General features: G+C 48.0%; 1 protein-coding gene across 11 annotated transcripts in view; it reads right to left on the bottom strand.

Annotated features, from left to right (window-relative positions):
- Window positions 1-284: 284 nt before the first annotated feature.
- Window positions 285-26567, bottom strand: part of PHC2 (polyhomeotic homolog 2) — a 107588-nt gene continuing 81305 nt past the window's right edge. For 8 of the 11 annotated variants that reach the window (XM_034960657.3, XM_055095697.2, XM_057299458.2 and 5 more), the window contains 6 exons: window positions 10735-10937; window positions 8921-9050; window positions 7995-8109; window positions 6718-6859; window positions 5520-5796; window positions 285-1678 (listed from right to left, as the gene is read on the bottom strand). In XM_034960657.3, coding sequence (XP_034816548.3) covers window positions 1524-1678; window positions 5520-5796; window positions 6718-6859; window positions 7995-8109; window positions 8921-9050; window positions 10735-10937 — 1022 coding nt within the window. In that variant the 3' untranslated portion in view covers window positions 285-1523. The other 3 variants (XM_008964990.5, XM_008964989.5, XR_010108822.1) reach the window with 3 other exon arrangements.

Here is a 26567-nt window from a genome sequence, read left to right as displayed (position 1 = left end):
AGTCATCATCTCCCAAGTGGGAATGGCGGGTAGGGGGTCGCAGAGCAGAAAGGGCTTCTGGACCCTCTCACTCCAAGGGACACCGTGTGAAGAAAGCTGGTATCTACCCGTGTGAACTGCAGCTGAGGGCACCCTCAAATGACCCAGCTCCAGAAAAGTGTGGAGGATATGCCGTCCACTTAAGGTCCCTTCCCCAGCCCAGGGACCCACCTGTCTGTATGGGTGAAAAGTAGCCATTTGGGCCCAGAGACAGGCATTCCTAGGGGAGAAAGGCACCAAAGAGACAGATTTTACAGATTTATTTTTAAAAAACAAAAACAAAAGTTAAAAAAGTCCTTCATTTCCAACCCTGCCTGGGGGTGTGAGTGGGGAATAGAATAAGCTCAGAAAGGTGCCTACCTCCTTCCTGCAAAGGACACTGCAGGTCAGAGGCAGGCCCTCGCCCTTTCTGCCCTGCCTCCTCCTCAGGTAGCTCAAATTGCTGCTAGGAAGATGATAGGCAAAGAAGTGTGGGAGTGGGAGGCCAAGAGCTGCCTTCTTCACATCAACAGAAACTCCAGCTGTTCTCTCCCCTTAGAAGTTCTCTGAGCCTCACCACTGGGACTCCCAGGGTGGGCAGGCAGGCAGGCCAGGAGGCTCAGCCCTCTGGGCTATGTTGCTCAGACCACCGCAGCTTTCTTAATGCTCTTTGTGAACCAGGAGGGCAGTCAGGGGAACTTCACAGTGCGGGGAGGGGTGTCTGGAAAGGAAACTCTGAAGCGCCGTCTCTTTCTGACCTTGCCTCTGCGCTGAGGCTGCCATTCTTGGCTATTCCCCATCCTGAGGCTGAGTGGAGTCCAGGACAAAGCACTAAGTGGCTGTTTGCTACAAAACACCTGGAGATGCCAGAGAGTAGCCCTTGGCCTATCTGTCAGTCCAGGCTCCCACACAGTCACACAGTCATACACACAGCGTTAAGGCGTCTGTGCCAGCAGGCACGGCCCAGCTGGGCCCAGCTTCTCTCTCTCCACCTGCAGAGGGTGTAGGGAGGAGAACCCTGGCTGCTGCAGAAACAGGCTGAAGGGGGAGAAGCTGACAACGGAAGAGTTAACCAGGCCTGGAGAAAGAAGTGGGAGGAAGGAAGGCAAGGGCTTTCTACGCCTCCATCCAGGCCTGCTGGCTGCCCTTGAAGTAACCCAACTCAGGTTGGGGAGCCCTGACCATATACCCCCTGGAAAATGGGGGACAGAAAGAGGGGAAGAGAGCGGGGCTAGAGTATTGGGACTTTGGAGGAAGCCAGTGCTATCAATATTTACAAGCATAAAGCCCCATCTTCTGTGCCACCTACCTCTCTGCCCCTCCCACAGAAATGAAAGGCCCCTGAGAGCCATGGAGGAGGTGCCCAGACCTCCTCACCAGCTATGCCCCTAGGGAGAGCCCCTGCCCTCCAACTGGCCCCATTTCTGGGCCCCTCAGGAATGTCTGTCTGGCTCTGCTCAGTCGGGAGGAGGCGCCCTGGGCCAGAATCCTGGCTGCCGCCAGCCCTAGGAGTCCTTGAGCATGCTGATGCGGGCGTAGATCTTCAGGGCGGGCCCCAGCTTGATGTTCATGGCGCTCATCAGGTGGTCCTCCTTGAGCAGCAGCAGGGCTTGCCCGTCGATTTCCTGGGCACGGAATTCCTCTGCTATCTCCTGGCAGCCTGAGGGGGTACCACCAAAGACAGTGTCAATCCAAGCCGCCAGTGTTCACCTCTGGCAGCCACTGCATCTAGTTATCTAGATCTAGTTATCTGCATCCATTATTTCTTTTAGTCCTCATAACCACGCCTTGAGGAAGGCGCTGCTGTTCTTATTTTGCAGCTTGAGAGAGGCTGTGCAACTCACCCACAGCAGCCGCGATCTGGGCCTCCTCCTATGTGCCCCTGTTCAGACCCCTGCTCCATGAACTGGGCAGACCCATGTCCACTAAAGTGCTGAGGAAGTGACAGCGTGTGATTTCTGAGGCTAGATCATAAAGGGCACAGCAGTTCTCACCTCACTCTTCTGCCTGGGTTACTGCAGAGTAAGCCAGCTACCAGTAAGCCACCCCAGCAACCCTTTGGAGAGGCATGCGTGGAGAACAGCCAAGGCCCTGGTGGTCCCCGGCCTCCTTGCCGTGTGAGTGAACCGTGCTGGAAGTGGGTTTTCTGGCTCCAGACCTCAGACACTGCAGCCTGTATGGCGTCTTCCCTGAGACCTCATATGACCTCAAACTCATACACTGGGTTTGTGGAAGGGAGCAGATAACCTCTCTGTTTCCAGTTCTTAGAGGAACTGGACACCAGGAGCCTCATACCAGGACTGCCCAGCCGAGCCACTCGATTCCTGACCCACATGGCCCTTGAGATGACAAGTGATTGATTGCTGCTTAAAGTCACTGAGTTCTGGAATAATTTACATCATGGCAATAGGTAACTAATGCAGATTCTGGTACCTGGAAAAGGAGTGCTGACATCAAACAGCTCTATAGATGTGGGCGTGGCCTCAGAACTGGCCACAGGCAGGAGCCAGAAGGACTCTGTGGAAAGCGTGAGTGTCTAAGGTGCTTTGAGAGACTGTATATAGAAGTCTCATGGCCTTTAGGGAAGCTGCTGGGGAGTCCTAAAGGAAAGTGAGGAAACTCTTAGTGGAGATTGGAAGAAACAGGGTCTCTGTTATGAAATAAAAGAACATTTTGTAAAAATGTGGTTGGTAGCAGAAATGTAAGTTGAATGTACCTCATGAAGTGGGTGGTCTAGCTAAGGAGATTTTCAGGCAGAATGTGGAAGGTGTTGCTTGGCTTCTTACTGCTGCTCACAGTAAAATAGGAGAGAGAGAAGGTAAAAACAAACAAACAAAACTGTTCAACATAAAGGAACCGGGATCTGCCGGTTTTAAAAATGCCCAGCCTCTCCAGATGGCACATGATGCTAACATTAAGAAATGGTTTCTAGGCAAAGATCAAATTCAGGGCACAGTTAAGAAAACATGGTCTACAGATTAAACTTAGGATGTGACTTAAATCTTTTTGTGAAGACTTCAGAAAGATCTAAAGTGATGCCTCAAAGAGCTATTCAATCCAAAGGCTCTCGATGGATTTTCTAGGCATGCCTCGCAGATCCTCTTTTCAACAGCAGGGTTTCTAAGAATGTGAAGGGCACTGTCCATGCTGCCCCTCAGCTTCAGAAGAATACCAATGCAGACAACAGCTTACCCTTGAAGATAATTCTGGGTGTGGTTTTTGTCTAATGGAATGGACCCCAACAAGATTCCCAGAAAACCCACAATTATTTTAAGAAATACTGAATTACTGATTTTAAGAGTCAAAGGTAGGCTGGGCGCAGTGGCTCACGCCTATAATCCCAGCACTTTAGGAGGCTGAGGTGGGTGGATCGCCTGAGGTAAGGAGTTTGAGACCAGCCTGCCAACATGGTGAAACCCCATCTCTACTAAAATACAAAAATTAGCTGTGTGTGGTGGCGAATGTCTGTAATCCCAGCTACTCAAGAGGCTGAGGCAGAATTGCTTGAACCCAGGAGGCGGAGGTTGCAGTGAGCCGAGATCACGCCATTGCACAATAGCCTGGGTGACGGAGCAAGCCTCTATCTCAAAAACAAAAAACAAAAAAGTCAAAGGTAATATAAAATAAAAAGGAGGAAGCAGGCTGAGAAAACGACTACCCTGAAAATACAGGCTACTTTTCACAGAAAAGGAAGGAGAACTCAGAGGGCAGAACCAAGACAGAAATCACTCCCAGGCTTTGAGTCCCAATTGAGGAAATGCCACCATAAACCCTAGCGGATTTCGGAACTGGAATGGATCAGCGACTCTTGTACGCTCCCTGTTTCTCCCTTTTTGGATGGGCATGTCTGTAATGGTTATCCTATGGCTGTCCCACTGTGCATTGGGTTTGTGGAAGGGAGCAGATAGCCTCTCTCTCTAGTTCTCAGATCTTCAGACTGAGAGGACCTATACTTGAAGAACTGGACCCCAGGAGCCTCATCTCACCTCAATGATGAGAGCCTGGACTTCAAACTGATGCTGTCATGGGACCAAACTGTCGGGGATTTGGTGGCGGTGAGGGTATTCTGCATGAGGAAGGAACACAAATTTCTGGGGGTCATGGTGAACTACATGGCTTGTCTCTGAGTGGCTCCCAATAATCCTTGCTTCCCAGTTCTTGCCCTCTCACAATGAGTAAGACTGACCTGTGTGACCAATAAGATATTGTGAAAAATTGTAATTAAAAAAATATATTGTGAAAATGCCAGTACGTGGCTTCAGAGGCTAGATCATAAAGGGCACAGTGGCTTCTACCTTGCGCTCCTGGATCCCTACCTGTGGGGACATCCCACTGCCATGCATATCATGAGAACACTCGAGCAGCCCTCTGGAGAGGCCCATATAGACAGGAACCAAGGCCTCTTGCCAACAGCCAGCCCAGGGCAAATCACGTGAGTGAGGCACCTTGGAAGAGACCCCACAGCTCTTCAGTATTCACGTGACCTCAGCCTTGGCTGATATCTTAATTGCAACCTCATAAGACACCTGAGGCAGAACGGCCCAGGAAGCCACTCCTGAATTCCTTACCCACAGCAACTGTGTAATAAAAATTTTGGGGATGAAGAGATAACATACTAGGTTAAGTGACAGAGCCAGAATTTGAACCCAGTTCTGTGTGACTCAGAAGTCTGTGCTCTTAACCACACTGCAGTCTCTGAGAAAGAGGCTTGTGGTTGCCATGAATACCTGACCTGGTCGGTGTATGAGTGAGACTGGCAGAAAAACAGTAATGCATCCAGGCCCCACTGAAGGCATCTGTGAATGATGTAAGGCTTGCCTCTTACAGCTGGCTCCTAGATCCTGGGCCTCACCACCACTTGTGCTCCACCACACAGGGCTCTGTGCCATGTCTGGCCATACCACAGACTTCCCTATCTTCATGCCTCTGCATGTGCGCCCTCTTGCAGTCTCTCCATCCAGCAAAGGCATACTTGTCTGTCTACTGTCATTTAGTTTACATTTTCTTAATTAAATTTTTTTTTTTTTTGGTAGAGACAGGTCTCACCATGTTGCCCAGGCTGTTCTCAAACTCCTGACCTCAAGCAATCCCCCCACCTCAGCCTCCCAAAGTGCTGGGACTATAGGTGTGAGCCACCACACCTGGCTATTTTCTTAATTTTGATGTTCTTGACACATATCCTACACTCTACCTGACTCCCCTCCTAATCTCTCCCAGGAGAGAGAGACAGTTAATTATATTATCATCTCTGTATTTCACACAGATCACTTCCCATGCCAGAAAATACACAGAATTACAGCTATGGAATATTTATAGTTTGCATTCTATGCTGAATATAAGCAAGCTCTTATAGGCAGGGAGCTCATCTCACTCATTTCTGCACCCCAGTTCCTGAACCTGAGTCATTAACTGAACTACCTAATCCTCCTGGTGGTGGGAGGGTCTCTCATTTTCTCTTTCCTTGCTATTCCGGGGAGACATGGAATTTCCAAGGGCCTTACCTGGCAGAGAGCGGATGAATTCGTAGACGTCTTCTACATTCCACTTGGTGGGCTCACTTGGCAGGAAGTGGTGTCCCATGCCCACCAGGTCCCGCATATGCATGTCGGGGAGCTCCAGGTCCCGCTGGCCTTGTCGCCGGCGGGAAGTAGATGAGCTGGCTGAGATGGGTGACAAGGGTTCCTCATAGCTTGAGTTATCTGAGCAACGGCTGGAGTCTTCCTGGCTGTGTGTTAGCTGCAAAGCAGCAGTAACCGAAAGGGGCACAGTGCCTGTTGGCTGGGAGCAGAGAGTTTTCTTCAGGATGGGGGAACAAACCATCTCTAGCAGCAGTGATGAACAAAGGAGGTATTTCTCCTCTTTCTACTTGGCCTACTACTACACGTCTGAGTTCCCAGATCTAACAGCATCTTCCATGCTGTCCTGTCTCCTACCCTAGGCAGAGTTAGTCCCTCTTAGTATTGTAGTGTCTACCACACAATACTGCAATTATCTTTTTCTAAACATGAGTTTTAAAGCAGGGCTCTGAGTTCTAGGAGGTGATCACAGAGCCACTTGAAATAGCATGTAACATTTCTTCTGTACGTACACAGCTTTGGACCATTCTTAAGGAGGTTTAAGACAAAAACAACAGGCAAAATTATACATAAGGTTATAAAACATCACACCACGCTGTGGAGTTCCTTTAAGGCGAGACTGTGTCCTTAGAGCCTAGTGCCTAACAGAGTTTCTGGCATACAGCTGGTGCTAAAAAATATTTAATGACTGAATACCCATGTTCCTGGTAGAGACCTTCAAGAACTCTGTGCTCGCGTGTTCAGGGAGGCAAAAAGGTGGCAAAACAAAGGGTGGAGGCTGCCTTCTCACCCAGCCCTCCACGTAAGGCAGGAGGTTACCTGAGCAGCCCAGGGGAGACCCCATTTCCGTGGCTCCAGAAGCCAAGGATGGAGGCAAACTGGAAGGTGGGGTGATGTTGAGGCAAGGCCACGGAAGGGGGCAGGGAACCTTGTAAGCACCCATGGGTCTAAATGAAGGGACCTACTGGGGTGCAGAAGGCTCGACTGGACAGGTCTACAAGGAATGAGAGCACAGCAGAGTGCGCTGAAGTCGGCAGCTGGAGGGGACCGTGGTGTCGAGGGCCATGGAAGGGAAGCTGTGGGGACTGTGGGGATGGAGCTTCAGGCTCTGCCCGCCTCTTACCTGCTTCTTGGTATCCTTGGTAAGTGGTGGCAGACTGGCTTTGCTGGCCCGACGGCGGTTGTGGGTCGCAGCTCCTGCCTTCTGCAGCTTGCTCCGGTCTGAGTGGAAAAGTCCCACCCGTTTGGTGCATCCCACGTTGTACCTTCAGGGACAGGGGAACAGGGGATGTCACAGTAGTCATTGTGCTTATGGGCCGTAGGCAGAATGAGCACAGCCAAGCTGTCTGACAAATTTTGAGTCCATCTATTGGTTCAGATCCTAACTCCATCACTAACTACTAGCTGTGTGACTTTGGGTTTAAGTCACTTAAGCCCTGATCCTCCGTTTCCTTATCTGGAGTTGGGGGTAATACCACTCACTTTCTAGGTCTGGTCTTACAATATGAGATAATGTCTGTAAAATGTTTGAGACACCTGGACTTGGACCAGGGCGAAAGCTCACACCTGACTTATTCCACTATAAATGTTACCCTGTGACGGGAAACTACTGTCCACTGTCCTGCTGGGGAGTGGCCTGGCTGCTCCAACAGCCTGAGGGGAATGAGGGCTGAAGATAGCTGAACTCTAGCTTGGCATGCAGAGCACCTCTGTCTGGGACCTAGAGATTTCTTCTCTTCTGGGATTTCAGGGCTTCAAGGTCAGCTGCTGCTTCCATCGTGGTACAAAGACCACACATGGCTTTAGAATTGGACAAGCCTAAATCCCCAGGCCCATGGCTTATTAGCTGTGTCATCTGAGGCACTACTACTCCTTTGTACTTTGGCTTCCTAACCTGTATAAAGGGGACAATAGTAATACCTGTCTTGGGAGTTATTTTGAAGATGAGATAATCGTATCAATTGACTGGCACAGTGACTAGCACACAGCAGGTTCTCAGGAAATGACAGTGGTTTTTATGATGACCATTAGTGATCTATGCTGGGCGAGAGCTCACCAAGGGAACACTATAGCTGTGGTTCTGGGCAAGGCTTACCCTAACAAGGCAGGGGCTGCCAATGCTAGGAAAGGCGAATGGGTGCCAATGGAGCCCAGGAGGGCCAGCCGAGCCAAAGCACTGCGGCTTTTCCTTGGACTCCCGCTGCTCTCTCCCACCTGCTCTTAGGGGTTCTGGCTTCTTGTGCTTGTTGAATTAGGGATGCCATCCTGCTTCCAGGTGGGTCGAGGAACTAGGAAACTGGAGAAGCCACCCCTATGGACCTCCTGGGGTAGACTATTAATGACAGGAGGTGGGACATAAAGTGCAGTCCTGGGGAAATGGAGGGGGCTGGGGCCACTCACCTCTTTGCACAAGCCATGGAACAGAAGCGCTTGGAACGCTTAAACTTATAGGCAAAGTCCACCCGGCCACAGAGCTCACACTTGAGTTTGAGGGGAGCACCCTCCTCTTTGGATTCTGAAAAGTATAGAAATGGGTAGGGTGGAGAATGAGAAATTCCTGCAGGACTGTGGCCAGCCCCACCACGGGGCCTCCCTACTCCATCCTGCCTGGTCCTCCTGCTCTCACAGCTGTGACATACAGCAGCATTCTAGCATGGAAAATGCCAGTGGTTCTCACCCCTGGAATGCACTCAAGGGTGTCTGGGGATGCCCCTTGTATACTTGACATTTTTTCTTCCACGTGGTCTGAGTCTGAGGCAAAACACAGGTGGGGAAGAATCAGCATCAAATGACTGTGGAAGAAAGCAGGAGCCCCCAGGAAATACTCTGGATGCTGTCACAGCTGCTCCGCTGGCATCATCACACCTTGATCTATGCAGCTGGCTGCTCACCCAATAAAAGACCTCAGGAGCCCATGCTCCTGCAGCTGTGCAGCCCTGTCAGTGCTTCATGTGGAAAGAGCAGCCTTGCCTGGTCTCTGCTGTGACCCAGAGCTGGCCCCAGTCTCAAGGCAGGGACGAAGGGCAGGACTTGCCTGGGGCCACTCCTACAGTCATGCCTAAAACTTTCCAATGATTCCCACAGGAAAAGCCATTCTTGGGATCCTGTGGTTGGCTGGAGGGGGATTGGGGGAGCAGAGGACACATGGTTCCCCTGATTTCCCCTATCCCTCTTTTTGAGGGAAGGAGGCTGAGGAGGTGCTGGGGGAAATGTTTACAGACTCGCTGGCTCAGGGTTCCTCTGGGGAAACAGAGAGAGGAAGTGTGTGAGGCCTGCCTTTCCAGCCACGCTGGGAGGCTGAGAGATTCAGGGTCTGAGATGCCCACCTTGCAGATAGGGCTCCTCCATCTCCGAGTCAGTGGTGGTGGTGTGATCCTGCTGTGGAAGTTTCTCAGGCAGGAACCCCTGTGCATACTTCTTCTTGAGATTCCCCACCAGCAGGGACGAGCGTCCCACCTAGAGGACAGGTAACACGGAGGCCGTGAGGGTCAGGTGGGAGCGGCTTCCTTGCTATCCATCCTCATCACAATTACACATATAAAGTATCCAGGCACAGAGGCCAGCCCTCCTCAAACCTTCCCCCATGTCATCATCCAAGTGTGCTGGGCTCAAGGCCCTATTTTGCTGGTTGGCTCACGAGGTAAGATGCTAATGGGCAAAGTACAGGGATGGCTTCTGTCCAGGACCAACGGATGGCTCAGGAGATTAGGAAAATGTCTATTCCAGTAAGAGTCTAAGGGCTGAGATCAGGTTTCCCACAGTGCCAGATCAAGCACCAAGACCCAGTACCCACGCATCTCCAGGCAAGGACAGAGCGGAGTCTGTGTGAGGCTGTACATACGAGAGAGAGACTCAGCACCCATTTTCTGATTTTTTTACTGTTCTCCACCTTACCCCAATGCCTGACCCAAGCCAGAGGTACAGGCCGCCACAGAGGACAGCAGGAAAAAATGGACCCTGGGCCACAAAGCCAATGAACTCTCAGTTGTCAGAACCCCAGAGCAGCTTATTTACGCGTTTAGATCTCCTTTTGTGACCTGTGTTTAGGCAGCCTGGTAGCCAGTCACGTGGCACCGACTCTAGGGCAATGCTGGGGGTGCTATGCAATCTGCCTCCACCCCATGAGATCAGGTGGTTTCTAGTGTTACTCTAGGAGGCCCAGTCTAACAGGGAAGGGATGTAACAGAGCGAGAGCCACTTCTAGCTAAGGTGTTCCAGGCAGATTTCTTTGCCACTGGCCTTGGACAACCTCCAGTGGGAAAGAAGACAAGAAGCTATGTGTCTTTTGGCATTTTACAGGAGCAGTTCACCCATCTCAGTTAATCAAGCTCCGCGTCTTCTGCAGGCTAATCAAACCACTCATGGAACCAAAGAATGAGGAAAAGGCAGATGGTATCCCAGAAAGATGTCTCTCCAACAGCCAGATACTTTTCATCAGAACAGAGGCTGGTGTGCCCCTGGCTCTGGGCTCCTCCACACCCACAGGGCAGCACCACTGTCTCCAGTGCACACTGCACAGAAGCAGCTCTGGGTGCTTTGGTCAATAACCCATCTTCGTGGCTCTTGGATATTTCTTGTTAGTCTTAGGCTTCCATCGTGACCTTTCTGAGTGCCCCTCAATCTCATTAACTCCCCTTTCAAGGCTCTGTCCCCAGAAAACAAGCTTCAGGTTGTGACCCTGTTTCCTCACATTCATTTCTGATACACGTATCTTGAGAATTCTGTTCTGTGCAATTCCTTTTGTTCCTAACTGGCCAAAGTTTTGCCATTCAGAGGTTTTGGCATTCAAAACCCAATGAAATCTAATTTCCCAAAACCCATCATCTCTCACCAAATATCCCACAGTGAACTCCCTTTTAACCAAGGGTTCACACATCATCAGGCAGGGACACACCTGAGTTTGTGTGGGAAACTTCTAACCAAGGGTCTTGTCAATTATTCCTGATCACTGACCCCCCTCTTCTGGACCTTGGAAAGATAATCCTAGAAAGAAATGGCTCTATATTCTTTGGGGGAGGAAGTTAGCAAGGAAAGAGCAAATTGTTCACATTTTCAGAAATTTTACATGGAAATGTAAAAATATTCTAAGACACATCCAAAATATACTTAAAAAAAAAAGGGGAAAAGAAGTAGTCCGTACCGGGAAAGGCTCCGCCCCCTCCTGGATCACAAACCCTTCGATAACATGCGTCAGGATTTGGGGTTTCACAATGGCCTGTGGTGGTTTATTCTCACCATTCTGGGGGGCAGTGCCGGCGATGCTGGAGGCAGAGTTTCCGTTCCCTGAGGTCATGCCGGGGCTGCTGAGGTCGGTCAGTGCATGAACAATGCCCTGCCCTGTCTCTGCATGAGAGAGAGTAGGAAAACAAAGCAGGGGAGATCAGAGCCAGAGTCCACGCCCAGGGAGGGACAGCAAGGACTCAAACTGCGCCCGGCTTTTACCGTGGGGCCAAGCGACAATGCAAACCAAGCAGTCCCCTCCCCTCAGTGACCCATTTAAAAGTGGCACAGTTTCAATGGACACATCACCAAGTATGAGTATAGTCAGTTCCACAACAACGCATGCAGCTAATCAGCTAGCAGCGTTTCTTCATTTCCCAACCGTGCTATGAACAGTTAACCCGGTTAAACAGACGGGAATTCTATCTTTGAGGAGTTAAGACCTTGGTCGATACTGATTTGAACAAATAAGGTTAATACTCAGTTTGAGGGAGAAAAGTATTCAAGGTGACATCTAAAACCAGGACAAGAAGCTGAGCTAGGTATAGGGCTTTGAGTATGATAAAGAGAAGCTTCTACGAGGTTCCTCAGAGGAGGGATTTTAAGAGCCCTGTGAAATGTCAAAACACTGAACCCCAGAAATTGATGCCAAGGGAATGTGGGTGCTGAACCCCAAGTAAAGGCTATCATGTATATTTGACTATTCAGAGACTGGTCATCTGGGGTCAGTGCATTGAAATATGCAGAAATTCCATTTCTCTGCTAAGAAGGCTGCTAGGCAGAGCTGAGATTTTCTCTGCTGTTTCTGCTGAGCTGAGTGCTCTCAAAATCAGTCCTCATGCCCAGATGTCAGCTTCTTATCTAATCTGATCCTCACCAAATCATAGATCCTCTGTCTCTCTGTGGACAACCTTTCCTAATTCTCCTTCCCCATGGGCCTGCTAGCCTTCCTCTAAAAGACCTAACAGAGTGCTCCAGAAAGTGAGATTACATGCCTATACACAACCACACGACAGTGAACTTCCTCTCTTCCACTTCAAACAGCATCTCTCATGAGCTGTCTCATTGTCTTAGACGTGCAAGACTTCATCTCCTCACTTCTGTAACTCTCTCCCGCCCCCTTCCCAGGGCTGTTCTCTACCACCACCAACTGCCCCGTGAGCTGAGGCTGCCTTTAACCTGGAACTTCCTAAAAAAGAAAACAAAAGAAAGAAAAAGCCATTTCTTTATTGCAACAAGTCCATTAATATAAAGCATAGCCCAGTGAGGTATGAGTGATATATACTTTAAAAGTGATTTCAGCACACTTGTTAAGTAATCTTTGCATAAAACTTTATATGAAGATGCTCATATTTCATGTTAAAGATCCATAATACCACCACAGAATAGGAATTCTTTGTGCTTAATTATATAGTATGGAAAAGTCAAAACAGACACGTTTGAGAAAAGGTGGTTTAGGGCCAGGCATGGCGGCTCACACCTGTAATCTCAGCACTTTGGAAGACCGAGGCGGGTGGATCACCAGGTCAAGAGTTGAAGACCAGCCTGGCCAACATGGTGAAACCCTGTCTCTACTAAGAATACAAAAATTATCCGGGCATGGTGGTGCGTGCCTGTAATCCCAGCTACTCAGGAGGCTGAGGCAGGAGAACTGCTTGAACCCAGGAGGTGGAGGCTGCAGTGAGCTGAGATCTCGCCACTCCCCTCCAGCCTAGGCGACAGAGCAAGACTCTATCTTGGCGGGGGAGGGGGGGAAAGAAAAGGTGGTTTATGACTAGTTCATAATGGGTCTTGGTCCACTCAAGCTCATGTTTTTTTGTTGTTGTTGTTTTTTTTTTTTAGATGGAGTCTCACTCTGTCACCCAGGCTGGAATGCAGTGGTGCGACCTATGCTCACTGCAACCTCTGCCTCTCAGGTTCAAGCGATTCTCCTGCCTCGGCCTCCTGAGTAGCTGGGATTACAGGCACGTACCACCATACCCGGCTAATTTTTGTATTTTTAGTAGGGACTGGGTTTCACCATGTTGGCCAGGCTGGTCTCGAACTCCTGATCTCAGGTGGTCCACCTGCCTCAGCCTCGCAAAGTGCTGGGATTACAGGCATGAGCCACCGCGCCCAGCCTCAAGCTCATGTTCTTACTGGTGGTTCTAATGCTAACTAAACCAGGATAAACCTTTAATGAACAAGAGTTGACTATGACTCATGTCTTTAGTACTCAGTCCTCCATAATTCAGCTACATAATAAACTTCTGAGCTGAGCAGGGGCCATCTAAGAGAAAGAACCAATGAAGTTTTTTTTTGTTTGTTTGAGACACAGTTATACCAGTAAGTTAGAAAGTTTCCATTAAGTGCCTATATTCACTTGAAAAAAATTTTTTAAACAGCTTTGGCTTTTCTGTAGAGATGGAAACATTTCCTTTCTTTTAGAATTAGTCTTTCCAATTGCAAAGGTGTCTGAGAACTTGAGAGCTTGTCTGGAGGTTCTAGCAGGGGAGGGCAGCTACTCATATGCCCTTGACTGAGGGACGGCCCTCCTCTACGGGATGGTCGTCCTCTTTGACCCAGCTGCTGGTTCAGGAGGGACGCACATGGAGCAGTGAAGGAGGAAGGGGACACCTGCCTAGCCAGCCAGATCAGCGGAATCAACTCTGCCGATCAATGGGGTGACAGGTGTTGCAGCCAGATGGCCCTCACATCCATGTTTGAGAACGTAGAAAAAACCCCTTTCCCTCACAATCTATGAATAACTAGGAGGACTGAGTTGATGATTCAATCAAATTAAGTTTCTGTGCTTTTAAATTTTAAATATTTAAGTCTGCCTTTACACAATTACATTTTCTCTGCTTTTATGTTTTGCATATGCTAAGAAACATCTATTTTATTTAAAATGAATTACTAACATAGAAAGATTACTATGAAAGCTAAAATTTTGTTTTTTAGATGATGGCTATTTCCTCCCAATTAGAGCCTGGTAAAATATTCCCTGATGAGTCTAATGGACTGCAGATTATACAATTATAGGATTGGAAAGTCTGGTTCGATCTCTTACCAATGCTTGAAAATTTTCTATAATATGCCCACCCAATGATTTTCTGGCATTTGTTTGAATACCTCCAGCGACAAAGAAACTCACTACTCTGGAAGCAGTTTGTTCCCACATTGGACGGCTCGTTAGTGATTCCTTATATAACGAGCCCAAAATCTGTCTTTCTATTAATTTCTGCCCAGTTATCCTCGTTCTGTTCCTTAAACTCACAGAGAACAAGGCCAATCAGATTTGTCTAACAGGCAGAGACACGGGCTTAGACCTGGCTTAGAGACTGGTCTCTATCATTGAGTCAACTGCGGGCAAGTCATTGTCCCTCTCTAAGCCTCAGCTTCATTGGCTGTGAAATAAGGATCCTACGCCTACCTTAGAGTGCTGCTGTGAGGACTAATGAGCCAGTGAAAGGCAGTGCGTGCTAGCTTACGAGAAAATGCTTGAGAATGCTCCTGGTGTCATGAAGGATGTCACTCATGACCACAGTCTTCTCTCCTCCAGGACAAAGCCCTTCTGTTCTTTCAGGTATTTCTTACATAAAAAGGCTACAAATTCCTAATCATCCTAGGCCCTCTCTGCCTACATCTTTTAACATCAGGTACCTAGTTAATACTAAGCATCATCTGTCAGGTGTAGTCATGTAAGAGATCTGGTTGGTAAGATTTTTGGTTTTCTGTGTTTGCTTTAAAGACAGTCACATCTCTGACTGAGAGCATAGGTAGAAAGTAATAATTCCCTTGTTTCAGTTTAATGAATTCCTCCATGGAATTAATCCATTCTCCTCTTAATTCTGGGATCACTCCCACCTCCTGCCTCTTTCGCTGATAGTCATCAGAAAACAGCCCCCCTCTGACCTTGTCTTTTGTGGGATCCCTCTATCCTTGCTTGACTTCCCTGCCTCCATCCCCAACTCCTGTCTCAGATCTATGCCTATTAATGTTCACTGCAAGACAGAAGATCACTCTTGAGGTCAGAGTCTGTCTTCGTGCCAGATACATTCGTGAGCAGATATGGTCACCAGCTCAAAGGCTACAGAGCCAATGCTTAACTCTGGGAAGCAAAACTTTTGGGAATTTGAGGTTGTTTTTTAAAAAAGATCTTGTTAAGAGAGAGAACACATTAAAAAACTCTTGCACCACATTAGAAACTACCACTCCCCATTGTAACCCAGGGCAGATCAAAGGAGAGACAGAATCCAAGGGACAGATGGGAGAGTGTTTTATGAATATACAAAGGTTCACAGCTACTTCGCTTTGCAGTCATCTTGTAGGCCAATAGCTCCTCATCTGCTTTAGTAACAAAGGAGTTTGGGCTATTCCTGGAATGACCGAACACAATCTCGCCCCCTGCCAAGCTCAGCACACTGAGATTAATTTAATCTGCTTCCCGCTCTCCCAGACTGCTTTGCGGCCTTTGGGGGAAAGCAGCTTAACAGTGAAACTTGCAGAAACCTGCCCTGCTGGCCCTGAGGCCAGATAAAAGAGACAAAGAAATACTCTGAATTTGGTTCCTTACTCAATTCCCTTGACCAGTTCAGAGGCTATAAGTGCTGCCGGGCATTCCCACAGGTCTCAAATGCCTGTATACAGTCAGGCACTTGAAACCGAAAGGTGGAGGCAGGATAAGGCCGATGGGAGAGGCTGGGGGAGGGGAGTAAAGCCAGGCTTCGGTGGGGGAAGGGGGAGGTAAAATCTTGGCCTTTAGTTGACGCTGACCACAAAGGGCCAAGTATTCCGGTCAGAATGAACACAGCAGCATATTCCACGGAGTCTTGCCTAACATATGTCTCAACTTCTAGGCTGTTTCTCATTTCTGGTCTCATTCACAGGCTCTGGTACAAACAGCCCTTACAGGGGTGGGAGAAAACAGGAAGGACTACTCAGCTCCTGTTTGTGAAATTATCTGCTTTGGGACTGGTCACGTCTCCTAAGCAGAGCAGACTTCTCTAGGCAGGGGGCTACCACTCACTCGGTCACCTCGAGATCTTCAGGGGCTAACCCCATGTCCAAAATATGATAGGTGCTTAATGACCACTAAACTGGAATGTGTGGCATCCATGATCTCAGTCTTCACTGTCTACATATAGAATACAGGGCTGCCTAGTGCCAAGATAAGCAATTTGGCACTAGCTGAGATTTACAAGTTGCTTTCTGAAGCTATGATGTTTTGAGAGCAGCTAGGCTGGTGGTACCTGCCTACCGGAGCGGCATTTCTAGATACCTGATTATGAAGAATAAGAGCTATTTTTTGGCCCATGTCTTCCTGTTACAGTGGGGATTTCCTCAACAGAAAAGAGGTACAGGTGGACCTCTGAATTCCCTGTCCCCTTTGAAACATTTTTGCCAGACCCAGGCACTTGGCAAGGCAGGATGACCTCTAGAGGCAGAGGCAGGGAGGGTCCTAGGACCAGTGGGTTGATGTCCAGAGCTGACGGGCTCTCCAGCCTGCTGAGGACAGACGTCAGGCTGGTGCCAGTTATGCACAATTGGGCCACTTCAGAGCCAGTGCTGATGTTTTGTTTTGTTATACTGGAATACAGCTTAGTACAGGTTAAGTATCCCTTATCCAAAATGCCTGGGACCAGAAGTGTTTTTAATTTTGGATTTTTTCAGGTTTTAGAATATTTGCATTATACTTACTGGTTGAGCAAATCCAAAAATCTGAAACGCTCCAATGAGCATTTCCTTTGAGTATCACGTAGGTGCTCAAAAAGTTTGGGATTTTGGAGCATTTTGGATCTGGGATGCTCAATCTGTACTAACATCTGCAACAGGTATTTCAGATGGCCTAGCACTCATTCTATCTGACCCTAAGATAGCCTGAAGACATGGCTTCAAAGGCAATGGAGACCAAACGGAGCTTTTCCTTCTACCCCCTCACCTTGGTCAATGGCTGATTTCCACCTTATCATGAGAAGGGAGTATGTATTTTAACTTAAAAGACTTCTATTTACTGTTTGGTTGCAGTAGGAGTATGACAGAGCTCATGAAGTGAATAAAGAATTTAAAGAAGCAGAGTAGATGATAACATGGCTCATTTTCTTACAACAAATTCGCTCAACAAATGGCAAACAAGGTCACCTATAAAACCCAAAGCACAATCTCCAAGCCCCCAGCACTGAAGTCATGCTCACTGTGCTTCAGTTCAGCAGGCCCAGCCATGTGGCCAGGGTGGTCTCTGCAGGGTTCCCAAGGAACCATTTGCTCTAGAAACCGCCTCAGTGGAGCACTGCAGAGTGATGCCCAGTTAAACCATATCCAGGAGACAGCAGCAAACACAGCACATACCTGGTCCAAGCAACAGGCCGTACTGCAGTGCGGTAAGCTGAGGACAGAGTGCCCAGTCCTCATGGAAAGATCTGGGGCCACGCTTTACAATTTCTTTGGTTATATTTGGGCCCCCAAAGAAATTAATGCCACTGAAAGTGAGGAAGGCAAGAGATTTCACAAACACCTGTTTGTTGACACCTTCCCCCAGGGCGGGGTAAGTGAAGGGTAGGAAAGTGACTGAGAGGGAGTTGGGGGGAGGAGGGGAGGAGGGAGGGGAACAGGCAGGCTAAGCTCTATCTGGGACCCTGACAGAGTCCATCAATTAGAGATTCATTTGGTTAACAATTTCTTTAAAATGCAAGTATACATCTTACAGTCATTCACACTTTACTGTGAATTACTCGACTCAGATAAACAGATTGCTTTCCTCCCAATTTAGGGATGGGGTGGGGGAGGGGGTGGGTAGTGATTGTTTTGGATCACAGGGCACTAGATCCCAGAGGATTAAAGTTAGAAAGGCCCTGAGTTTAACATCTTAAATGTCCTAGATGAAGCAACTTGGCCTCAGAGGTGAGGTGATTTGCCCAAGGTCACAAAAGGTCACAAAAAAAGACTCTAGGCTTAAATCCCATCCTGTAATGCTGGGCAAGTTACTCTAGGCCTGTTTCCTCATCTATGAAATGGGGTACTTATATCTGTCTTACATATAGCTGTGGTGAGGATTAAATAATGTAATGCAGGCACAACACACTGGACTAGGCTGAGCTTGGACACAGGCAGTGGCAGAACCCACACTAGAACCCAGTGCTTTAGACTTTTCCGGGTGGGCCACACAGGTGGAGGGAGGGCTGCGCTGATTAGCCGTGGATAGCACGAGGGCACTTGGGAAAAGAGGACAAGACATGTAAACTGTATTCTGGGACCTTCTGAGGCAGAGGCCAGATATCACATGTGGGCTGGAGCATTTGGGTTGGGAAGCACAGGATGATCTAGATGAGTGATTCCCAAATTGGGATTCCTGGATGACTAAGCAGGATCCCTGAATCTAGTTAATCAGGACGCACAAGCTGGATTCGATATCTCAAGAAGCCGAAAAGGAAACAGCACATAATATATACCTTCAGGAGGGCAAAACATGCTATTATTTAATATCATGTTACCATGTTTCCCAAATTCTAAAATGCGGTCAGTTGTTAAGATGACCCATTTCCCCCACAACGAATTTACACATTGATTACGTGTGCGTCTCAAGTACAGATTGTAAAAGTGTGCATTTTAGAATAAAACGAACGAATGCCATTTATTTGGAAGACAATATCTTGTAAAACATACACAAAATGAACTCTTAGTGGTGGGAAAATTATAGACCCTTCCCACCTGGGGTCCTCTGAATACCAGAAGGCAGGGGGAACATCCAATGTCTGCAGCCTTTTCAAATCTGCTAAGGGCAGAGCTGTCAAAGGGACAAGGACTCCTTGCCTTGACACAGCAGGCTGTGGCTCCCTGAAGAACCTCTCTGAAGCACCTCCTCTGAAGGACCTCTCCCAGAGAAGGGAAGGCACAGCAGTGACAGAAGGACCCTGTGGGGCTCTTTGCTGAGAAAACTGGTGAGCTTTTCAGGCACAGGAGGGTCACTGGCTGCGGATGACTGAGATCCACACCTGAGTTCCTTGCAGGGGGCTGGCCAGCAGGATGAAGGAGAGGCCAAGCCAGGGGACCCTCCAGCCTTGCCCTCAGCGTCACTGCAAAATGCTCTTGCTGGGTCTGGGTTGAAAGGTTTGGAGAGCTTACTGGATTTTAAGCATCTGTGTTGACCAGCTCCCGTTAAGGCATCTGGCAGGGAGGGGGCTCCTCCCTTGCTGGCAGCCATTACCATACAGCTGACTTTCATGCTGTCTCTCAGGACACAGGCAAAGAGAACGGCCCTTCTGACTCACCCACAATCCCCAGCTAAAGTGTACATAAGCTGAATTGTAAACAGCTGAATGTGCTCCAAGCTGCCACCCCCAGCTATGCAGGAAGGAATCAATGGAGCGAACAGCCACCCTCCCCCTACCCCATGCAGTTCAGGACAACGGGAGCAGTGGGGGATTTCCAAACAGCTGCTTGAACGCTTCCCAGCCCACAGGCTGAGGACTGCAAGAGGGGCCTGAGCTCAAACTCAGCAGCAGCACCTGCAGGACCAGAGTGACTTCCACCAGGTCAACACACCAGGGAATAATAGCTGGCCCTGGCTGCAGGGAGTCAGGGAGGAGTTTTCAAAGAGTTCTACTTAACCCTGGTGATGGAGGCCAGTCCACTGGTATCAAATGCCAGGGTCAAGGGCTCCCAGATAGTCTCACATCATAGTGCTCCGGCCCATGCTATGATTTCAAAATGCAAAATGTCTAGAACCAATGGGAGAGGTTCTACAGTAGACACTAAGATCAGGGGAGATAAAAGGCAGAATGGCAGAGTAGAAAGAGCATGGGCTCTGGGGGCCAGACCTGGACTCATATTCTGGTCCACCTTTGATTATCTGTGTGGCTTCAAGCACTCACTGCCTGTTCTGAGTCTTGGTTTCTCCATCTGTAACAACGAGGCTCATACTACCTACCTGTCTGGGAGGTTTCAGTAAATATTATATATGTAAAATGCCTGGCACTGAATACACGCAGAAGCTGTGCTACATGGCAGTTAAGACTGTGGGATTAGAAAGACTCTAGGCGGCCAGGTATAGCGGCTCATGCCTGTAATCCTAGCACTTTGGGAGGCTGAGGCAGGTGGATCACGACGTCAAGAGATTGAGACCATCCTGGTCAACATGGTGAAACCCTGTCTCTAGTAAAAATACAAAAAATAAAAAAATAAAAAATAACTGGGTGTGGTGGCGAGCGCCTGTAGTCCCAGCTACTCGGGAGGCTGAGGCAGGAGAATTGCTTGAACCCTGGAGGCAGAGGTTGCAGTGAGCCGAGATTGCACCACTGCACTCCATCCTGGCAACAGAGCAAGACTCTGTCTCAAAAAAAAAAAAAAAAAAAAAAAGACTCTAGGCTTAAATCCTATCCTGTAATGCTGGGCAAGTTACTCTAGGCCTCTTTCCTCATCTATGAAATGGGGTACTTATATCTGTCTTACATATAGCTGTGGTGAGGATTAAATAATGTAATGCAGGCACAACACACTGGACTAGGCTGAGCTTGGACACAGGAGTGCCAACGTCACTGAGACCTGTGAGAAGATTAGGAAATCATTCTAATCTCACTCTTTCACTGAGTCTGGCCTCTTACAGCCCCAGAGCAGGGCTAATCTTTCCGTGGCCCAAACTGAGGTATCTGAGGTTTGTGTTCCTCAGACGTCTTGGTCTATGTCGGTAGTCCTGTCCTTGCACTGTTGAGGTCAGGCTTCAGGAAGAAATGTTACCTCCACTGTGACTGCAACATAACAGAAATGCTTCTGTCCTAAAGGGCAAAGCAAAGACTCAAGTCACCTTCAATGGCTATTAATCTAAAGGACAAGAAGACAAGCACCAGATTCTCTTTCTATGCAGTTTTTTCATAAAGGGGGGTTTTAAGCAGACAGTGCAGAAGAACCCTAGAAACCAAAAGAAAGGTTAACTTTAAGACAAATAAAAGGAAGCACTGCTTTACTTAGAAAATACTAAATTTATGTAACTTGTAATGCCAGATGATTTAGCTTATGAAAAGAAATTAGTTTAAAAGGCTAAAAATAAACCCAGTTTAAGATAAACTCATGGAAGATGGATTTCTACCAGTTTACAAAAGAAATCTAGAAATGTTTAGTAAACTCTCCAATTATTTTCAGGTTGATAACAGGGAAAGGCAGCCATGTTCCCCAATATGATGACTATTTTTTTGGTTATCAACTGCAGCATCACTAATATTGTTAGATAAATGTCAGGGGAGACTGGAGGAGGGAACGCTAAGCCTCAGTTGTCCTGTCTATATTATGGACTACATACTACATACCTTGCAAATCAGTTCTATTGATCATTTCTGCTCATGGAAACATTACTCCTTTCCTCCTTATAACCATTGTCTAAGCTTCCAGTCACCCTATTTTGCCACCAGTCAACTGACAGAACAGATTAATACTGATTACTGGAGGCCTCAAAATGTGGATTTAATCAAATTTTTTTATTTTTTATTTTTTGAGATGAGGCCTCGCTCTGTCACCCAGGCTGGAGTGCAGTGGCACGATCATGGCTCACTGAAGCCTCGACTGTCCACACTGAAGCGATCCTCCCACCTCGGTCTCCTGAGCAACTGAGACCACAGGCGTGTGCCACTATGCCCAGGTAATTTTTTTTTTTAAATTATCTGTAGAGGCGAGGTCTTGTTATATTGCTCAGGCTGGTCTCGAACTCCTGCGCTCAAGTGATCCTCCTTCCTCGGCCCCCCAGGCATGAGCCACCGTGCCTGGTCCCAATTTTTTTTTAAAGTAGTTGCTTCATATTAGTTTTGTTTTAATTTAAAGTGTCATTTGCTTTGATTGTTCAAAAATGTCTTAATATAGCTGTGTGGCTTTAGGTCACATATGGATGGTTTCAAATATGCTAAAGATACCAGTAACTAGGGATAATTATATAGTATTTGAGACATAACAGCCATGCAACTAGAGTTTTAAAAATAACTCAAGCAGTCACGAACTTTCATTTTCTTGCCAACAGTTCCAATATTCAGTATCAGGCCTGGTCCTCCTAATCTACTGGAGAAGAGTTGGTTATGGCATGGCATCTAACAGTCATCTCTTCTTAATACAAATGATAATAAATTTCACTGCTAAGAAGACAATCATCTGAAAAAAACAGACATTTGCTTATGTTTTAAAGTCATAATAGCAAACTGGGGCTCTCTTCAACATCTGGATTCATCTCAGAGCACTGGCAATCTGTGTTTAACAGCAGTCATGTCTTTACCAGATGTAGAAAGAATGTTCTCTTCTTTTGGACTTACCTAAATATCATTTGGAAATTGGAAGAACAGGAAAGCATATCCTTTTTCACTAACTATAAAAATAATTTGGAAGGAGAAGGAAACAAAAAAAACCTTGAAGTTTTCTATGCTGGTCTACATGGTCTTACAATGAATCTCAGAGCAACGGTTTATGACTTAAATTATATGCTGTGTTCCTTAGCATACTTTTTCTTCAAAAACTAGTAATTCTAAATTGTATAATTCTTGACTATGATAAAAGAGCCCATTTCTTGACCATGTCATTTATACTGGACTTTTGTTACTGATGGGGAAAAATCCAGAATTTGTAATAATTATGTCTTGGATATGCAAATGGTTGATTATTTTCCTAACAATTCCCAAAATATCCACATCATAAAGCAGAATTAAAGATGGTTTGCCTCTGAATATCTTTAGAAATATCAAATCAGTGTTCTGATGTGGCTAGTAATTCAAATGAAAAATGTTAAATAAGTCATTGCTTCAAGTGAAGCCTACCTCTGTTTGAGTTGTGAATAAGTAGTTATCTTAAATAGGCAACTTTTTTTTTAAACAGAAAACATATTCAAAAAGGGTTTTAACTGGTGACTCATAGTTTAAACCATGCCCTAAAAACATTTAAAGCATAAATCTATGTGTTCAGACTCCCATCTTGAGGGGTAGTTCAGTTTTGGGTTCCATGAAACAAGGTGTTAAGTCCCCAAAGAGAGAGCCACTTCTGTCATTGGCACAAAGTCCCCATCAGAGTAGACTGCATAACGCAGTCAGTTCTCACCCTGCTTTCCCATAGGGCTGGGGACTGGGGGGAGGTGGGGAGGGTGGGCAGGCTCAGAGGGGCACCTCACTCCAGGACAGTCTCCTGAGGGGTACACAAAAGCCTCTCTCTACAACCACTTTTGTGAGATTCCTCCTGACCACAGAAAGTCATCATCATGATCATCTTTCAGTAGCAAAATGGCACAAAACAAAGGGAATAAAAGAGAAACTATCAATTATGAAGACTCCTCATTCTCATTTCCCTACTCTCGTCTCCAGTAGGTGTCCTTTCAGAAGAGAATCTTTCTATGGCTGGAACTAAATCTGTCTGGAGATTAAATATTGAACAGCTGGGAGAAGTTTAATATAAATTTAGACTGACTCAAGAAGAGGGAAAAACTCTTGGTAAACACCGTACTAATGATGAGCAGCATTACAGGAACTGGAGTCACCAACCTATTCCCTAGGTTTTTTAAACTTTAACTTTATTTTGGCTTGCTGATCCATGCTGGATGAAAGTGAGGAGGTGGGGGAACTTTACTTGACAAATGGTTACTGAACGCCTGGCCTGAGGTCCACAGCCTAAGGGAGGACAGAGACTTAAGGGAAGAGTCTAAGGCAGTGAGGTCATCCCCTTTACACATTCACAATAGAGAAAAGTAGACAAAAAGACACCTACGAGCACACCAGTAGGGGTTCCTAATTCTGAGACAATAATCATGTTCTGTGTTTTTCCTTAAATAAGAAAATGTAGAGAGGGGACAGCCTATGTAAGAGCATACAAGGCCAGAGGTAAGAAGAGTTCAATTGTGTAAGATCATCCATCTACTTACTCCTCTTAACATGCCCTCTCCCGCTGAAAGATCAGAACCAAGGGATCCAAAGTATCTGAGACAGGAAATGAGTAACACAGGAAAAAGGATGTGGTCTGAAAAAGAGTGGATTCTGGGGCTGAGCCAGAGCAAGGAACAGGCACAGGGTCATAGCTGAGGGAAGGGCTTGGTGGCAGGAAGAGAAATCTCAGGGTCAGTCCGCTTAGACTAGAAAGTCAATGACAGAGCAGGTATGTCAGGGGAAGCAGCACACTGCCTTCCTAAGAGGCTCTCCTTCCCTGAAGGAGGCAGAGAATGCAGAAACAATGGCTGATGAGATGATGAGACCCACAGCCAGGAGAATGATGACTGTGACAGAAGGAAAAGGGGCTGGAGGTCCTTCTTTACTTAGAGGGAAGAGTAAATAATATATATGGAGTGAGCTTGACAAAGGTAAATTAAAAATTAACCCAGGACCTGGGAGAGAGTGGAAAGGGCCAGGAGGTGGGGACATGATGAAACACCAACATTCATTAAGCACCTTTGTGCCACATGTCAGTAAAGAACAGTTTGGGGGAAAAAAGAAGGGGGTGAAAACAGGAGAGAAAACATAGTTGGACAACTGAGAAACCGACTCAAGTACAACAGAAAGGACTAAGAAACTACCCCCTTTCTCAAGATTCAGGCTGGAGGAAAAAGATGTCTATTCTTCCCTGTGTGCATGGACGAGCCTGGAAACAGATCTTGGGTGGGCTGAGAAGCAGAGCTCATGTGATGAAGAGTGCCTGGAAAGGGCAGGTGCCAAAAGAGCACCACTCCCCATCTGCCCGACCTTCTGCGAAACAAGCCCGCCCTTGTGAGTGAGCCAAGCCAGAGGCCCCAGTTCCCGCCTTGCAGGGGCTGGAACTTAGGTACAGAGAAATCACCAGTGGAAAACACAGTTTATCAGCTGGTTAGAAAGGGTGAATACTCCCAAATGTAGATCCAGATGTTGGGAGCTATTTGTTAAAATCACTTTTATATTCCCCAGTGCCTAGGGCAGTACTTTACCTAAAATGGGAGCCAAATAAAACTATGTTAAATCTAACTGAATGAAACCAGAACTACTTTGCTGTGCTGGTTATCTTAAGGTTCAAGACAGCCTCTTGCCCGATAACCAACACGGTCAGGTACTTTATTTCTGTTCTAAAGTCAAAACGATGGGAAGCCCTACATCCCTTGTGACCTAAACCTAAATCCTAATCAATAGGGTCTGCCACAGGTCTGTTGCCCTGTACCAGAATAAAAGATGGGCGGGTGGGGGAGGTGGGAAGAAATACAAGAGCAAGAAGGAATTTCCTTGCCTCATTAGCCTGTAATGTTCATGCTGACCTAGAAATCCTGGCAGTTCCAACATTTGGGTTGACTCAGGCAGAGAAGAAAAATCCCAGGTGAATGATAATTGGATTACCCAGTTATGCTCCAGAGCCAAATGGCTGGAAAAGGCCAGGTCAGTAGGCTGTGGTACAAAGTGACATTATTTTTTAAACCAAAAATGGAGATACTCAGGCTGATAGACAATGGGATGGAATAGTTTAAATTGGGGCTGTCCTAGAAAAATCAGGGACATATGATGGATTTAGGTAGGTAGCTTATTTTGCAAGGGATCCTCTGGGCCCAATATGCTAATGGAGAGGGGATTAAGGATCAAACACGGGAGATATCCGAGGGGAAGGCTGTCATTGATTTGTAAGGGAAGAAAAAGATGAAAAGAGTGTGTTCCGTACACAGCACATGAAGGTACATATCGTAGGTATGGAGTAGGAAGGAAAGGAAAGTTGTTCAGAACCGAAAGTATGTGGGTGAGATCAGTTCAGGTTATGGAAGACGGGTGGGTGGGCCGTAGCAGGGCACTGACTCGTATCCGACACGGGGCCCAGGGCTTAGTTCAGATGGTAGCGTCGCCACTGGTTTGCAACCTGACCTTGGGCCAATTATTTCCCTGTCTGTGGACTTCAGTTTAAATACAGAATCTCACAAATCCCGATTTTAATGTAAAGAAGCAACAAATATAGTCTACCTTCATTTGGCATAGGAAGGAGAGAAAACGCTCTTCTAAAAATGGAAGAAAAGACAGACACAGAACAGCTTGTCCCTTTCCATCCAATTAAAAACCTCGTGAGACTGAACTAGATTAAAAACAAAACTCTCCAGCGAAGCCGCAGGCGCCTCCAAGATAGGGAGTCCACCACCAATAAAGTACGGCAGATGCCAGCAGTCTCGACCCCGAACGCACCGTCCGTCCCAGGGAAGTCGCAGCGGCGGGGAGGCCGGTCCTAGGTTGGGGCTGGGGTGGGGTGTGCGGGGCCTGGGGACGCGGAAGCTGCGGCGCGCCGAGGTGACACAGGGCTTCCAGGGGCGACGGGCGCGCAGGGTCCCCAGGCGAGCGAGGCTGGGGAGCAGGGCACCTCCCAGGCGCCGCGCGGACGAGAGCCGCGACTGGCACGGCCTGGCAGCCGCGTAGGCCCGGGCCGTTAGGGGCACCGAGGGCGGTGCCCGACTTCCAGTGCGGCGAGCGCGGCCCCCGGCCTCCCTACTGGCGAGAACCCCTCCCCCGCCCCGGCACTGACCTGTCCAGGGCCCGGCTGGGCCTGGCCGGGCGGGGCCTACGCAGCCCCTCGGCCGGGCGCCGACTCGCGCGGGGTCCCGGGCCCGGGCGGGCCGCCTCCTCTCCGCCGGGAGCCTCCGAGCCGGGGCCCGGGGCTGCCGCGGCGCATCCGACCGCACCGGCCTGGCCGGCGTCAACAAAGGGCGGCCGGGGCGCGAGGCCGGGACGGGGGCGCGAGGCCGGGGCGGGAGCGCGGGCGGCGGCCGGGGTTGCGCGCGCGCGCGCGGCGGGCGCTCGAGGGCTGCAGCCGCCGCGGAGACAATGCGGCGAGTCT

Source organism: Pan paniscus, chromosome 1 (assembly GCF_029289425.2).
Source record: "Pan paniscus chromosome 1, NHGRI_mPanPan1-v2.0_pri, whole genome shotgun sequence".
NCBI classification, from domain to species: domain Eukaryota; kingdom Metazoa; phylum Chordata; class Mammalia; order Primates; family Hominidae; genus Pan; species Pan paniscus.
The sequence above is the reverse complement of the archived record's forward strand: the minus strand, read 5'-3'. Positions and strand labels throughout refer to the sequence as shown.